This window comes from Quercus suber, unplaced genomic scaffold (assembly GCF_002906115.3).
Source record: "Quercus suber isolate HL8 unplaced genomic scaffold, Cork oak 2.0 scaffold_555, whole genome shotgun sequence".
NCBI classification, from domain to species: Eukaryota; Viridiplantae; Streptophyta; class Magnoliopsida; order Fagales; family Fagaceae; genus Quercus; species Quercus suber.
In genome coordinates this window covers 335,320-352,199 of record NW_027070003.1, presented here as the reverse complement: position 1 = coordinate 352,199, position 16,880 = coordinate 335,320, and the positions used below count along the sequence as shown (strand labels likewise).

At 36.9% G+C, this 16,880-nt stretch overlaps 1 protein-coding gene and 2 long non-coding RNA genes across 3 annotated transcripts; 2 read left to right on the top strand and 1 right to left on the bottom strand.

The window, feature by feature from the left end:
• Positions 1–5,032: 5,032 nt before the first annotated feature.
• LOC112030132 (uncharacterized) lies at positions 5,033–7,327 on the top strand. Its single transcript, XR_010625303.1, has 3 exons — positions 5,033–5,566; positions 5,717–5,842; positions 6,553–7,327. It is a non-coding gene; the product is annotated as an uncharacterized LOC112030132 (long non-coding RNA).
• Positions 7,328–9,715: 2,388 nt separating this feature from the next.
• On the bottom strand, positions 9,716–10,909 carry LOC111986137 (uncharacterized). The gene has a single exon (XM_024017764.1). It carries the CDS (start codon positions 10,907–10,909, stop codon positions 9,716–9,718), a length of 1,194 nt encoding a protein of 397 aa, XP_023873532.1.
• Positions 10,910–12,625: 1,716 nt separating this feature from the next.
• LOC112029588 (uncharacterized) lies at positions 12,626–15,333 on the top strand. Its single transcript, XR_010625305.1, has 3 exons — positions 12,626–13,259; positions 13,730–13,791; positions 15,000–15,333. It is a non-coding gene; the product is annotated as an uncharacterized LOC112029588 (long non-coding RNA).
• The last annotated feature ends 1,547 nt before the right edge of the window (positions 15,334–16,880 follow it).

Here is a 16,880-nt window from a genome sequence, read left to right as displayed (position 1 = left end):
ATAAATTCATAATAAATGGTGAACAATGACTATTCAAATAGACTTAGGAAAAAAAATGATGGGCAATCAAATGGGCTTGGCCATGTGCAAATAAATTCATTTGTCTCTTAACTATTTTATTGGGTTGCATAAAAAATAAAAATTATTGTGTACTAAACTATGCTTTATCATGACTTAAAAATAATTTAGAAACTCAATAGCTATTGCTTTTTAGAATTTTATAATTTTTATTTGTATTATGAAAGTTATGTTATAAAAAATACTATCTATATTTGTTTTGGATTATTTTAGTTAATTTTTCTATTTTTTTATTAATTTAATGTTTTTATATATATTTAAAATAATTATTTAAGTAATTATGACGTCATCACGGTTCGACCCCGGTTCGACCTCGGTTCGACCTTAAAAATCTTGAACCTCTCTCTTTTACGGTTCAATGAACGGTCCGGGTCTGAAAACCATGGTCTTAATGTCGCCTTTTGCCTTTGACCACTTTGAAACAAAGTTAGCCTTGAAAAGGGAAGGGGAAAACATAAATGGCTTTCACTTGAAAATTTCGATTATTGTTGTGTTGTGTTGGCTGATACCTAAGGTTCTCAATTTCTACAAGTTGTGATTGAATCTTCCACTGTTCTTTATCCATCCGTGTATGCTTTCTTCTCTCTGCTGGACTCTTCACTTGAGCATCAGATAGTTTGTGGCCCAGCAATCTCTTCCAGAAGAGGCAAATTAATTTTTTTTCTTTTTAATTTCTTTTATAATTTCCACACGCGGTCCATGTTATGTTGCTTATAAATTAATGGCCTCACTATTTATTTATTGTTGGTCTCCGATTGTCTCAAGTGTGTGGCCGTTTGCGTTTTATTTTGGGACTTGTTTCCAGTGAATCTTCAAAATGGATGTAAACTTTTGTTTGATTTTCTGTCTTCAACATGATAATTTTTGTAGAAATGTCAACTGCTTTTCATTGTATTGAACCAAGGAAGTGTACACGTGCAAATGTTGAGAAGGATCCATCTGATGTCTCATGTAACATTGATGGTTTATACAATCTTACTGATTCTTCGCATCCCAAATGAAATTAACAAGAAATTGGCTGACTTATTTTGTTTTTCAAATTATTTACCGGATTGAAACGCCAAAACTCTATATTGACCTGGATGTTCTTTGTTGATATCTCATAGAGAGTAAGCAAGGGGAAGCAACAGTTGAACATTGATATCACACCATTCCGTGATTAGGAAGATGGGCTTCTCTCAAGGGTAAGAAAGCAGGTATTTTTGGTTTTTTTAAGGCTTTTCGATTTCTGTAATTGACCCTTAAGATAATGTCTTTGTTTGGGATAATGTATTTACCTTTAAGATACTACAAAAATAAGTGTTTATACATATCTTCATAAAACCCATATTGTAATTTGAATTTGATTTAGTCATTTCCAATTTGTCAGATCTCTCATCAAGATTTGGAAGTTAGAACTAGAAAGCATGAACTAGAAAATATGGAGTATGGAGTTTCTTGGCTGCTTCCTGTGAGAAATTATCTCTATACATGTGGCTGATTCTAGTTGGTCTGTTGAGGATTTATAGTTGACCCTAAAATTTTGAGACTAAGACTTGGTTGTTGTTGTTTTAGTTTTGGTTTTTATTACCGAAAAGTAATTAAATTATGCTTGTTGTCCCTTCTAAGAAAATCTTCTTGATATGTAATACAAATAAGATTATGCTTCAAGAATTGTGTAATTTAGATAGTATTAGCGGTGTAATTGGAGTTCCACTTGTGCCTTGTGTTATCACTCATGCTTATGTTAATTGATTAATTAATTTAATTTAGAGTTAATTGGTAGATTAGTCTAAAATTGATTAGCTATGATTAATATTTGGGCTCTAAATAATAATCAAAGTTTAAATATGATTTCCTCATAAACTAACATTAAAATATAAGGTTTAAAATGTGCATAAATTAAGAATTGAAAATTAAAAAAAAAAAAAATTCCTTGAATATAAGGGGGTACTTAAAAAATCTACCCAAAATTCCTTTAAATATTCCTTTAATTGCATAAATCTACCCAAAATTATTGGGTACATAAAAAACATGTACAAAAACCTATAATCAATCACATAAATGAACCCTAACAATTTGCAACTCATAATCCATCTAGATGTTAAGTTTAACAATCACATGCTTTGCATGTGACTATTAGATTTGACTATTAGAAAGTTAAATGACAAAACTACCACCTCACATACAAGTTTACTAAACTATCATTTAAGGGTCATCAAATAGCCCATGGCCCATAGCTCGACCCAGAAACCCGACGGCCCACCGGGCTAATGGGCGGCCCAGCCCGTTGTTATTGAGGCCCATGGGTAGCCCACTAGCCCAGTGGTTCAGGCCATGGGCTAGTTTTTATGCCCATGGGTACCCGGTGGGCTAGCCCAGTAGCCCAACCCGTTGCCCAGCCCGTTGGCCTAACCCATTAGCCCAGTTTAATAACTCATAATTCATAACAAAAATATATAAGAAGTGTATGAAGGATTGATCTTGAGATATCATAGAGGAATTTCTTAAGAGATCCCTCAACCATTAAGATACCAAAGTAATTGTGCTAAACTTAGTTTACTAAATATATATTTTTCTAGTAGTCTATCAAATTTGAATTAACCATTTGACTTTTTTTTTTATTAAGATAAAAAAAAAAAAACTATTTAAAGCCTTAATAAATAAAAAATTAAATAGGTTTTCATCAACAAAACAAAAAATAAATAGATTTGACTGTAAAAAATTTGTAATTAAGTATTAAATTATTTAATTCTTTCCTTTAAAATAGATTCATTATTTCCTTATAAAAATTGATTCTTTCTTTATAAATAATAAAATAATATGCTAACAAGCCCATGGGTGACCATTAGGCTCACCCGATAGCCAACTCGCTAAAAAATGGGTTGCCCATGGGCAGGGTCACGGGCTAAGGTTTCCTCTTTCGGCCCAGCCGACCCGGCCATTATTAGTTAATAGCCATTATGCCCAGCCATTGTGCCCTGGGCACAGTAAAAATGGGCCGGGTCGGCCCGCCGGCCATTGATGACCTTACTATCATTTAAAATATTTATATATAATATATATATATAAATAAATCAATAGTTAAAAAAAGGAGGGATTTAAATTCTAAACCTTGGACATGTTAAAAACGTATGAAGGTCCTTGTATTACAGGAATCTTGGCTTCTTTCTCCTAATCTAATACTAGTGTTTCAATGCAAACTTGAAATATTAACCCCACTTTGATGTCTATCCATGGCCACCATCAAGCTTAGGCCAGAGTGCAACACGGATTTGCCAACACCATCAAGTTTGGCTTGAGTTTACTCAAACCCAAACAAAACATTTTACCCATAGATACCTAAACCAACTCAAACCCAGTTTTTTTTTTTTTTTTTTTTTTTAATACTAAAAAAATATTTAAACATGATTTTCTAAGTATTGTATTTGGATTGGGCTTAAGAGGGTTTGAAATTAACTTGGTTGATTGTTGTGAGTGTAAGAGATAAGTTTGGAAAACTGGGCTTCTATAAAAAAAGGAGTGGACTAGACTAAGTTTTGGTTCGGCTTAGAGCTATCTTGGGTTGGACCTAACAAATTAGGTAGGGTCTAAATCCTCACCTAAGTGGGCTGGGCAAACCCACATATCTCACTTAAACCAGTTCTCTTACTTCAGCTTCTGGACATTTCTATCCAACCACCCTCTCTCTTTCAGATTATGTAAATGTGAAGAGATAAGATTGTATGTGCATGTAATTTCATGGTCGTGTGTAATGTGTACAGGCTAAAATATATGTAAAACAAGTATTAAGTGCAGATTGCTATGTGTATGCGTATGAAAATGATTGTCTGTATCAATATAACCAACATGAACTTGGAAGCATCACAGGTGAGATGAGTGAGGGAGATAGATATTACCTTTTATTAGTGTTCTAATTGATTTTTTTTCTTTTTTTGAGAATATTTTTTGGGTATGTTTTGCTCTCCATTCTGCTTGAAAATTTTTTCTGCTTCTTTTTATTGCTTTGAATTTGTTTGTTTTATTGCTTTGTGGAGAGGCCGAAGAGAGAACTTGAAGGGAGCAAGCTAGAAACAAGTTTTTTTTTTTTTTTTTTTGAGAATGAAGACATGAACTTTATTAACTGAATGAAGCCAAATCAGCTTGTACAAAGTTTTGAATGTGTGGTGGAGTATCCTCCATCCATACTAAAAAATCCAATATGCTAATAGCATGTCTAGTCAGACTATGTGCTATGGAATTGCCTTCTCTTTTTGTATGAGAGTAAAGCATTGTGTCAAATTTTTGTGAGGACATTCTTACATCTTCCAGCAAAAGGCCTAGTGGAGATAAAGGGTATTCAAACTCTTTCAAAGCTTTGATGACAGCCAAAGAGTACCCCTCGGCCAAAAGGCTAGAAACAAGTTGTTTTAGGAATTTTGTTTTTCAATAGTATGGATCAAGTTCAGGTAATATCTAAACTCGACCCGTGAATTTCGGGTTCGGGCAAAAATTCAACCCTATTATCTTTATCCATGATGAACCATGCAATACAGTAATACCCAACATTTTTGGATTGGGTTGGGTTAGGTTGGGTAGGGTACCCATTACTTATTGGGTTTATCCATCCCTATATATAGGTCGTTGATCTATGAGAGTCATTAAACACATAATGACATAACCGATCTATTTTGAATATGCTCATATTAATCAAGCTCAACTCAAGACCCTACTTGTACAAAAATATTTTTAAAGGGTCTTAAGGCCCCCAATTTGTATACGTAAAAGGCTTCCAAAATTGTATAAAAATGTCTTAAAATTGTAAAATGATAAATTTTTAAGGAAAAAAATATAGGTGGGTTTTGTATTTTTTTTGTCCCACCTCAAAGAAGGCCCTTGAAATATTAAGACAAAAGAAATCCAACCCTATTGAAACTATAAAACCGAATAATCATTGACAAAATTTTCTTAACAACTTGTGAAAGAAGTGTAAATAAAACCTAAGCCTATCAGCTGAAAAATGGAATCAGCTTGAAAGTCTTGGGCTTTTAAGCCCAAATTCTAAAACTTCCACGTTTGAAAGTCTTTGGTCTTCAGATATATTGGATCTGAGAGACTGCAATCATCAATTAATCTCTGGGAATCTTTTAACCAAAAAAAAAAAAATCTCTGGGAATCCGCAATCTTTAGCTATAAGTTTGCTCGGATTGGATCACTTCACCTTTGGCTGCTCTATTTTCACCCTGAATGTTTTGATGAGAATGCTAAAGCAGTATTGAGTCAAATTGAAGAGAATAAGATCATTCAGATGGAAGTTAGATTTGAAGATTGTGACAACCCATGCTTAGAGGTTAAGAAATGTGGATTTCGAATGGTATACGAGCAAGACATTGAAGATATCAGAGAAATGATGGCTCCTCCCAGTGAAAGCTGCAGCATCAATGATGTACCACACTCAAAGAGGATTCAAAGATAAAAGGATGTTTGGCTCATTGTAGCTCCGGGAGTTTACCAATTATTTTGCTCCTAGGTACATGTAATCATCGTCTTTCTTTCTTACAAGTCTTTTTTGTTTTCAATTTTGCCTTCAAAATTTACTTTAGTGCAGACCTTGATATATAGGCTGACAGCTTCTACACTCTAAATGTATCTTCCTTTTGTTTCACATATGCGCTTGCAGGATTGGTACAAAGTTGGGAACGAGCTTAGAAATGGTCTCTCAAAGTGCTGGTAAAAGCTTAGTTGATGCAAATGAATCTTCCATTCTTCCGTGTCCACAAGATTGTTTACAGGACACCAATGATATGTGAGTTTTTTTGTCAAAATTTCATTGCCATTACTAGTTTCATTCTAGTTAAACATATTTTAACAATATAGGATTGGAATTGATAGGCTTAAATCATGCAATTTTGTTTTTGACAGATTGCCTACAAGGTGCTTGTGAAGATGTTTCAGTATAAATTGTTTTAATGAAGTTTGGCTTTTTTACATGAGCTTTCTCTGTTCAGTCTACTTTCTTCTTTTTCTGAAATGGTGTGTTCTTTTTTTGAAATGTTTTTTCTTTTTCTTTTTTGCTTTACTTGGGAGTGAGTCAATTTGGAAAGAGACCCATTTTCTTCAGCTTTTGTTTTTGCTATGAATGTTTTTTGTTTTTCTTCAGTTTTTATGTTTATTTTTGGACTTTTCTCCATGATATTTCATCTTTGGTTTTGTTGGATTTCAATTTTTTGATGTACTTTGCTTAGTTCAGGTTAGTTTGAAAACTTGGCTTTAAAAAATAAAGGTCCTGCTGCAATTTGAATCCTAAAGTGTAACTGCCCTGCTAAATTTTATGTCTATTGACCATAACAATCTTTAAACAGATAAAGAAATTAGAAACTCAGACTCCTATTCAGATTATGGCCGGTTCATGCATGTTGAAGGCATGCTAGAGGCTTTCACATTATTTGTTTTGTATGTTATAGTAGTTTTGAAGTTCTAAATGTCACAAAATATGATGCAATTTGATACTTGCAGCTTTTGTTGGACAGCTTTCGAGGATTGAAAGACAGAATGTATAGCTCATGGTAAGTTGGTAACTCTGATTGCAAGGATTCTAATGATGGTGGTTTGGGATTGGGAAGTCATCGTCTTTCTTTCTATTACAGGTCATGTTTGTTGATATATATATATATATATATATTCATTTCTTTGGCATACATATACTTTTTTTTTTCAATTTAAATTTTATAATTTACATCAAGTGCAGCCCTTAATACATAGACTCTATAGTTTCCTATTAGGCCTGTGGTAAGCTTGATTTTTTTTTGGTCTGAGAAGTTATCCCATGATACAAATGAATCTTCCTGTCTACAAATTGCTTACAGGACTGCCATAGTTTCTTTTTGTCAAAATGTCATTGCATTTTTTTTTTTTTTTTTTGATTCTCAACTTAAACTTCATTAACCAGAATGTGAGCCATACAGTTTACATCATTTTGCACTTGGTTTACAATCATAGGTGGCGTGTCTTCCACCCAAATATCGCACTCATGTACAAACTTGGCATGTCTTGCCATGATGTGAGCCGCTGAGTTGCAGCTTCTTCGTGTGTGAGCCATCTCCCACGCTTCAAAACAATTCAGCCAGTCTTGTACCTTCAACAACTTTTTGGACTCTACTTTGCATCATGCCCTGTTCGCGAATGCGCTAGTCACATCAAAGAATCACTTTCAAATATTACTGACCCAGGCTAAGGTCCCTTGCAAATTGGACACCTTCTTCTACAGCTTTAGCCTCCACTTCCAGCGCCCCCAAGGAGCTCCAGTCTCTGCTCAGTGCTCCCATGATCAGACCCTCTTCATTTCTAACTACCACCCAATGCCACAACTCCTGACTCTCTGAACACTGCTCATCCGTATTAACTTTGTACCAGCCTTGCTTCGGAGGGACCAACATTGTACAGCAATTGGATAAACATTCCTCTGAATGGTCCTTTCGCCTTTAATCTCTTCAGCATAAGCAGCTGCAGCTTTGATAAGCCCAACCAGCCCTTTGCTTTGTCCACATGGATCACCGAATTTCTGTTATTCCACAAGTTCCACGGGTTACTGCAACAGCACCCAATTAACATTTGGGTGAGAGTCCATAACTCCACACTAAAGTCACAACTCAGTCACAGGTTCGGCAGAGCTGGGAGCTTGATTTTTGTTTCGCTCCATACCTCTTTGCAAATTTGCAGTCCACAGGATATGCCCGATGTCTCACTAGAGCCACACAGCGCACACGTCTCACAGCAACACCTCCCCTTTAGTCTATTCCTGGTAGGGAGTGTCCTTGCAGGCTCTCCACATGAAGTGTTTAATTTTATTTGGACACTCCAAATTCCAAACCATCCTCCAAAGAGTTTTCATCCTCGCATTATTAGAGTTGTTACCCAAGTCAATCTAGTCGCTCTCCTTAAGGCATCTCTGTGCTACCCGTAAGCACTCTTCACTGAAATTTTTCCATTTGAGGTCCAGGCCATATAACTGAGTCTCAGGCAGCCTATAACTGATTGGTATGCCCACACTAGCTCTGCATCATGTGGAAGTAAACTGCTTCTGACCTTAGCACATCCAGCACTCCTATCTGCTTCAATGAGATCCGAGACCATCACTTCACATCCTGAACTCTCGAGGCCTGATTACTTTGAAGGAAACCGGTCTTGGGACCACCTATCCTCCCAAATGTTAACTTTTTGGCCATTGCCTGGATTCTCCAACCTTGTTTTGCTAGAAGTGCTAAATTGAACGCCTTTAGGTCCCGGAACCCCACACCACCCTCGGACTTTGGCTTGCATAATTTCTCCCAGGATACCCATGCCAGCCTCCTTTCCCTTCCTTTTTGACCCCACCAGAAATTACTCATCATTGAATTCAAATCCTTGCACAGGGAGTCCGGAAGTTTGAACACACTCATCGTGTATGTAGGAGTAGCTTGTGCTACAGCTTTTATAAGAATTTCTCTGCCTGCATTGGATAAGAGCTTTCCCTTCCACCCTGCTATTTTCCTTCCCACCTGATCCTTAATTCGGTTGAAGGCTTTCCTCTTCCCCCTTCCGACTAGTGGTGGCAGTCCCAGGTATTTCTCATGATGTCTGACAATCTCAGCCCCAAACCTGTGCTTGACCTGGTCTTGTACCTCCCTGCTAGTATTCTCGCTGAAGTATAGGGCTGTTTTTTCTTTATTTACTTTCTGACCCGAATCCCGTTCGTAGTCCTCCAACACTTTCAAGACCCTTTCACACTCCAACATAGAAGCCCGGCAAAAGATAATACTATCATCGGCAAATAGCAAGTGAGAGACACTCGGCGCACCTCTACACACCGCCACACCTTTAATACAGCCCTCCTTTTCCGCCTTTTTCAACAAAGCCGATAAACCTTCTGCAAACAGCAGAAATAAATACGGGGAGATTGGATCCCCTTGCCGAAGACCCCTTGAAGGGATAATCTTTCCTTTTGGCTCCCCGTTTATCAGGACCGAGTAGGATACTGTACTAACACACATCATCATAAGTGAAATCCACCTCTCATGAAACCCCATTTTCCTCATTGTAGCTTCCAAGTAGGCCCATTCGACACGGTCATATGCCTTGCTCATATCGAGCTTTACTGCCATTAGAGCTTCCTTTCCCTTCCTTTTCTGGTCAATGCAGTGCATAGTCTCAAAGGCCACAAGCACGTTGTCAATTATTGATCTGCCCGGCACGAATGCACTTTGAGATTCGTCAACTACCTCCTTTATTATTCTTTTTAATCTATTTGCAAGCACTTTAGAGATAATTTTGTACACTACATTACATAAGCTTATCGGTCTAAACTCCGTAATCTTCTGTGGTGAAGCTACCTTAGGGATAAGACATATATAAGTTTCATTGAGAGTACCAGGTAATACACCAGAATTTAAAACTTCTAATACAGTGCTTACTACATCAGGGCCTATGATATCCCAATAATGTTGGTAAAAGATGGGAGACATACCGTTGGGGCCCGGGGCTTTTGTGGGGTGCATCTGGTGTAAAGCGTTCCAAACCTCTTCTACCCTGAATACTGCCAGCAGCTCCTCGTTCATTGCCGCAGTGACCCGGTTGGAGATAGCACCCAGGCTTGCATCAAAATTTGAGGGGTTATCAGATGTGAAAATCTTCGCAAAGTAATCTAAGATTGTGTTTTCAATACTCTCCTGATCCTCCATCCACTCCCCTTACAGGTTTTGCAAACCATCAATTCTATTTTTTCTTCTCCTCTCTGGCTAGCTGTAGCATGGAAAAATTTCATATTTCGATCTCCCCACTTTAGCCACAACACTCTAGCCCTCTGATTCCACATAATCTCCTCTCGTATTTGGATCTCATTTATCTCTTTTTTCAGCCCCTGAATTTCTTCGGCTTTATCCAGCCTATCATCCACGGCTTCAAGATGTTGAAGTTGATCTTTCTTCTGCTTCAAGGTCTTATTAACATTTCCAAACACCCTCCAATTCCACTTGCTCAATTGCTCTTGACAACTCTTTAGACGGTCCATGATCATTGACCTGCTATCTCTCCCCACCGGATCCCATACTTCCTCAATGAGCTCTCTACACCCTGCCTCCCTTGTCCACATAGCCTCAAAGAAAAACCTCTTCCGAGCCGGTTTACATGGCTTTCTCCGGTGAAGGTAAAGAGATAACAAGCAATGGTCAGAGATAGACATACTTACATGATGAACACTTGCATTCGGGAAGCTTTTCAGCCAGTTCTCACTTGCCACCATCCTGTCCAGTTTGAGCTTAGTTCTCTGCTCCCCTGCCCTTCCATTACACCAAGTGTACCGTTGCCCAACAAAACCCAAATCCACCAGGCCGCATCTACTTAGGCACTCCCTAAATTCTTCCATTTGTCGAGCATCTCTTTCTGGGCCGCCAAGCTTTTCATCAGGTTGGGAAATTTCATTGAAATCCCCAAACACCACCCATGGTAATGGACTTTGCACTTTCAACACTTCTAAAAGTTCCCACGAAATATACCTTTTAGCTGCATCGGGTTGGCCATAAAACCCAGTTGCACGCCACGGAGTTGGAGCAAACTTGTCATGGATCTCGACGTCAATGTGCGAGTTCGAACAGCTCTTGAAGTGAACCTCGGTGCCTTCTCTCCACAACAACGCCAAACCCCCACTACGACCGTCGCTTGGAACTATAATCCCCTGAGTATACTCAATCTTGCTCTGAATGCCTTTAATCCGATTCGTTCCGGCTTTCGTCTTCGATAGGAAAACCAGAAGAGGGTCTTTTGTCCTCACCTCATCGGCGAGTGTCCGAACTGCCAAGGACGACCCTAATCCTCGGCAATTCCAAGCTAGCAAACTCATTTGGCTCGGCGGTGCTGCTCAGCAGCCATCGCCACACCGCAAACCCTATTCTCCTTACCATTTGTTTCTTTGTCTCCTTCATTTTTTCCTTTTCTGCGTTTTTGACATGCTGAGTTTGGATCAAGCTCTTGAAGGGGTGTTGGGCCAACCCTTTTGGGGTTACTTGGGCTTATACTCTCCTGAACAGCCCCCTTATTTATTTCCCTAGCCAGCCTCTTCCAATGCCTACTCACTGGGCCCAAGGTCTCGGAAGTCCAGCCCGTTTTCTCATCATAACACATAGCTAACGGGCCTGGAATTGGATTCTCCTCTGCTGGCCCAATGACCTTCATTTTAACTTCGTTCTTTGGCGCCAAATTCCCCTCAGAGATTAGCTGGGACCTCTGACCCAATGCAGTTTCCCACTGCATCCCCTCCGTAAAATCGGACTTTGCAGCAAGCTTTTCCTCACCAACTCTCCCCAAAACAGCTTCTTTCTCCTCTTTCTTTCCCACCAACTCTTTGACCTTACCATTCTCAGCTAACACATCTGGCAGAGGCTTAACAGAGGTTACTACCCCCACGTCGCCTATGGCTTGACTGCCCTCTTGATTTGACTTGTCATCCACGTGGCCTCCTCTTTCCTCAGGACTTTCTTTCACCATGTTTCTTTCATTCACCGTGTTTCGCTGCTTCGCCGGGGCTGTCGAGCTACCCACAGGTGCCCCCTTACTTTCCGTAGCTTCTCTTCTTGCTCCCTGTGTTACCACTTCTCTCCCTCCCCTTCTCATGGGCTCCCCCCTTAACCAGGCCTCATATTGGAAATGGCTTGCTCCGTCTTTATCTCCTGAAACCTGCCCTTCACTACAATCTCTTAGGGAATGGTTGAGAAGCCCACACCTGTAACAAAAATTGGGTAACCTCTCATATTTAAAGTTTACCCATTTAGGCTCGCCTCCTTCAGCTGTGATTCTTTTCCCTCGCACCAGTCGCTTCGTGATGTCAATACTCACTCTAACACGGAGACATTTTCCCCACTGCACTCCAGAATTTGAAACATCCACATCTAGCACCGACCCTAAACACGACCCAATGGCCCACCCTGTCTCTCTTGTCCTGCTGTTCAGTGGTAGGTTGTAGATCTGGACCCAGAAGGGAGCCCATTTTACTTCAATCTCCTTCGGTGTCAACTTCCCTTCGAACTCCTGAAGGAGGACTAGTTGCTTCTCATAACTCCAAGGACACATGTCCAGTACCTTCTTTTTATCTTTCTCATCTCCGAACTCCACTAGGAACAGATCTTCTTCAAGTTCAGCAATTTGAATCCCTTTATTAGGTTTCCATAACATCCTTAAATTCTTTCTTAAAGCATCCGCATTAATGCTTCTTTGGGACAGAATCTTCATCACAACGCAATACTTCCCCAGCTTTCGTGCAGCACTTGTGCTTCCGCTATCTAGCTCTATGCCTGTGTCTTCTTCCTCCGTAAACGTTAGTTTCTTCCACAACTCCTCTAACTCATCAGCCATAGATGGCAACTTGTTATCTGTCCACTTATGTCTTGTCTCTTGAAACAACTCCCTCCGATCCCCTTAGAAGGACTTGAAGACGACTACAACTCACTGCTGCCTCACACAAGGGAGGTCACTTCACTTCTTGCAAGGAACTGCAAGACTCTCACCTGCTACTACGCGCGTAAGCACGAGAGCACATCATGGGTTTTTACTAATTAATGATGGTATATGATTAAGGAAGTAAGGAAAAGTTAGGATAAGTACTATTGGTGTTACTGCTGGGATTTGTGTGGTATTCAATTTTGCTTTAAATGGTTAAATGACTGTATATAAGTGTTTTCTAACATGTTTAATGAGTGCATAAAAATCCCCATATGAAAATAACATCCTTTGATAATTGTTTGTGAATTTACAAGAAAATATTGTGAAGCTGTTACTGTGACAGATTCTGTGTTTATGCATGATAAATTATGTATTAAATTGTATATAGTGGATTTGGATGCTAGGGTTATTTTCTGTGTAAGCTAAGATATATACGGTTGTTATGGAAGTGGTCTCACAGAATTTGGATTAATATAAAAATAATTGTTTAATTTCTAAATTGCATGAAATTCTGTCAGGAGAGATTTGAGTATGCTGTATTGTATGATTTTTAGTAAATTATGATTTTATGATTTGACTATGAAATTTTTATGGTATATAGTGGACATACAGGGGATTTGCTCTGTAAAATTGCATGAGGTTTGGATGGGATTTGATGGCCCGTTTGCATTTTATAAGTTAAGTATATGCTGCTGGGACAAACAGTGAACAATAAGGGACATGCCTAACTTTGAAGATTTAATTCTAAAGTTAGGGTGAGTGATTTGAGTTATCATTTATTACACTCATCATTTGATATGTCTAAATCATAGATTAATTTTTTTATAACTTGGCTTAAGGTTTAGAACTCAAAGGAGGGGTTCTAAATCATTCTATTGCATTTTCATGTTGCTGTCTTGTTCAACGTGTTGTATGTTGCCATACGAGTATTTATGATTACATGACAATGCTTAAAACAATGTATATTTATGCATGCATTATTGTTCTAAGCTCAAAGTACCCTTTGAAATGAAACTGGCTCTTCTAGAGTTATGAGATAAATATGAGAATGGTGGTATTTCTTTAGGTTGGTACATCATTTGTTGATGTGTGCATAATATGTTTGTGGGAGCCTCATTGAGGTGGGATTAGGATTTTCTTAATTTTAAGAGATAGGCTTTGAGATGAATGTGTAATTTTATGATAAGGAAATTATGGATAGTAATAAGTTTTGATTTTGGTTTAGGTGTTACCAACCGCCAGGTCTAAGCTCCTTCAACTTTAGGCTCTCGGTTCCTCTGCTTTCAGGTAAGGGATAAGTTATATGAGTATTTGGTAAGTCATGAGGTTATTTTAAAGTATATTATGCATTAAAAGGTTTTGATTAGACATATGACATATAATCATTATTCTGACAAATATATGTTCGTGAGTTTTCGAAACCTTATGTATATGATTTAAGCATATTGATACTATTACTAATTCCACGAACATGATATTTAAAGAAAAGAATGGAAATGCTATTATTATGAAATATTATGCAAAATAAGAAATTTCAGTATGATGTAAAGTATGAAATGTTTTCGGGTTATGTCCTTTGGTGATTTGAACTCTGCTAGTAGGGGTTAATTACTAACTTTCCATGAAAAATGTTATCTGATTGGCCATTATAAGTGGGACTGGCTCTGCTGTACCCATCCCTTGTTGGTTACGGCCAACTTGTGGGGGAAGCCAACCTACCCCCATGGTTGGAAGATATGTATTATGATGTGATCCCGAGAATACCTGGCATTGTGGGAAATGTTGGATGCCTAGCACCGTGGTGCTAGAAGCCTCCCAAATAAGTACAGACTTATCAAATATGGACTAACCAATATGTTATAAACAGCTATGTTATGTTATTAATCATGAGAGAATTATTTTGTTTAAATGCATTGTGAAAAGTAAAAGCTTATGGCAAGAAGAAGTTTCTGATGAAAAGAAAAGCTGTTCATTAAAGATAAAAGTTTCTGAAGTTTTGTTGTGCTATAAAGATAAAGCTTCTGATGAAAGAAAAAGTTATATTTAAAAGTTATCAGATAACTGTTCTTTATGAAATGTAAAATTTTATGACTATGAAAGTTATAATATTTTTCGGGAAAATGTTTATAAAGAAAGATTTTCTTATTGGGTCAAGATGTTTCTAGTTTAATACAAAGTTGCTAATTACCTAATTTGAGTTAAAATGATTATTTTGTAATGAGAATATACATATGGTAACTTTGTAGGAAATGAAATAAGCTTAGTCCGAAAGGTTTTGGTAATATTAACCTAATAAGGAAAAAGGAGAACAATTATTTTCTATGAAGAGCGTATAAGCTATTATTATGAATAGTATAAAATCCTATGCATAGGAAAAATGTTCTCCTATTCGAATATTCATAGAATGAAATGATTTGATTTACATGCATCCTTATTAAATTCTCATATATCTTACCTTTACTGAGCTGTGTAGCTCACCCCTTTCACTCTTTTAGTTAGCATGTTTTATTTTGGAGCAGAGGGAACCTTAGTCGAGTTTTAAAAGGAGCTGGTTTTAGTTTTATATATATAGATCATAAATTAGCAATTTGATGTTTAGATTTGTAACATTGTGTATTTTAGGATCTAATGAAAGCGTATACCTTAAAGCATTAAAAGATGTATTACGTGGAATTTAGGATTTGAGTAATTGGTGGATTATGTTATTCTTTGAGTACAGTGTAGATGCTCTGAATGTCAAGTGAAAAGTTATATTATTTTAGTCAAGAAACAAGAATGAAAATGAAGAGGGAAGCTTTTGCAAAAGCTTTTCTGAAAGTTTTGTAAAAATTAAGTTGGTTCTTGTTAATATCAGGTTTAAGCTTGATATTAGCATGTCGGTCATGGTCACAAATTCGGGTATCGGGTTTGGGGCGTGACAGTTGTTGTTGATTGTAGTGGATTTTTTTTTTTTTTAAGAATTAGTCGATATATTATTTTATTATAATAGATATATTATTTTTTTGTGTTGAAAGTTAAAAAGAAATAGTGCCAAAAAAAAAAAAAATTGTTTTAGTAAATAAAATTGTATAAGTATAATTTGGGGGTTAAAAAATCAGTTGTTAATACTAGACAATTATTTGCTATCATGTGGCGGTGGTGGCAACGGTAGAAGAGTCAGTGGCGGTAGCAATAGTGGTAGCGATAGCCTTATGGGTGGTTGTGATTGTTGTTTGTAGTAGACATATTATTTTATTGTGATATTTATATTATTTTATTATGTTGAAAGCTAAAATAGATCCACTGCTACTAGATGTTTTGTAAAATGAGTAGGTAAAATAGATGAAGTAATTTTTTGTTGTACCAAATTACTAAATTTATAATTCCACCGTTGTGAATGCTCTAAGGAAAAAAAATATCATGCCCTTCATACGATAATTATTGAAAAGAAGCAAGAAAAATATTTATTAAAAGAAAAAAAAAAAAAAACTTGGAGAGTGATTGGTTTGATGAGCTTTGAGTTATATAACCAAGACTCAAAAATTGTGGGCCCTACTTAAAAGTAAAGTAGGTTGTTAGGCTTAGTTTTTGAATTGAGTTTTTATAACTCATAACTGAGTTAGGTTGGGTTTGGATTGCACTTTTTTGGGTTTGACTTTTTTTTTTAGTCTTATGCACTATTTGTGGGACCTACAAGTATGAAATTTAATAAATTTTAAGTTAAAATTGGGTCTTACGATACAATTCACACATTTAAAAATTATTTTGTTATAGTATTTTTAATTTTTAGTTTTCAACTATAAGCGATATCCAAACAGATTAGAGTAATTATAATTAAAAACAAGTTTTAAGAGTTTTTAAAGAGTGTTTGGTACATGTGTTTGAAAACATGTGTTTTATTATTTAAAAACATGTGTGAAAATACGTGTAGATAAAAAAAAAATATAAAAATATATTTAATATTATTTAAAAATTGAAAAAGTATGTTTGAGTAGATATACCAAACACCCCTAAAATTATTGAAAACTGAGTTGTAGGCATTTTCATATATTTGGTAAACATGGGACCCATAGTTAGACCACACAATGCTCCACCACCCTTTTTATCATTTTTTTCTTTACTTTTTCTCCCTCCGTGCTGATACTTCTCCTCTTTCTTTCTTCTCTTATTTTTTTTTTCTCTTTCCTCATTTATCTTTTCTTGCTTTCTTTTCTTCTACACGCTGGGCCCTTTGCTCAGCTGCTTCTTCCTTTTTTTTCTTTTTTTCTTTTTTCTATTTCTTTTCTTTCTTTCTTTCTTCTTCACTTTGGTTGCTTCTTATTCTTCTTCTTTCTTTCTTCTGCCTTCACATTGGTGATGGCAAATATGGCACAGAGATGGCGGAGGCCCAATAATGA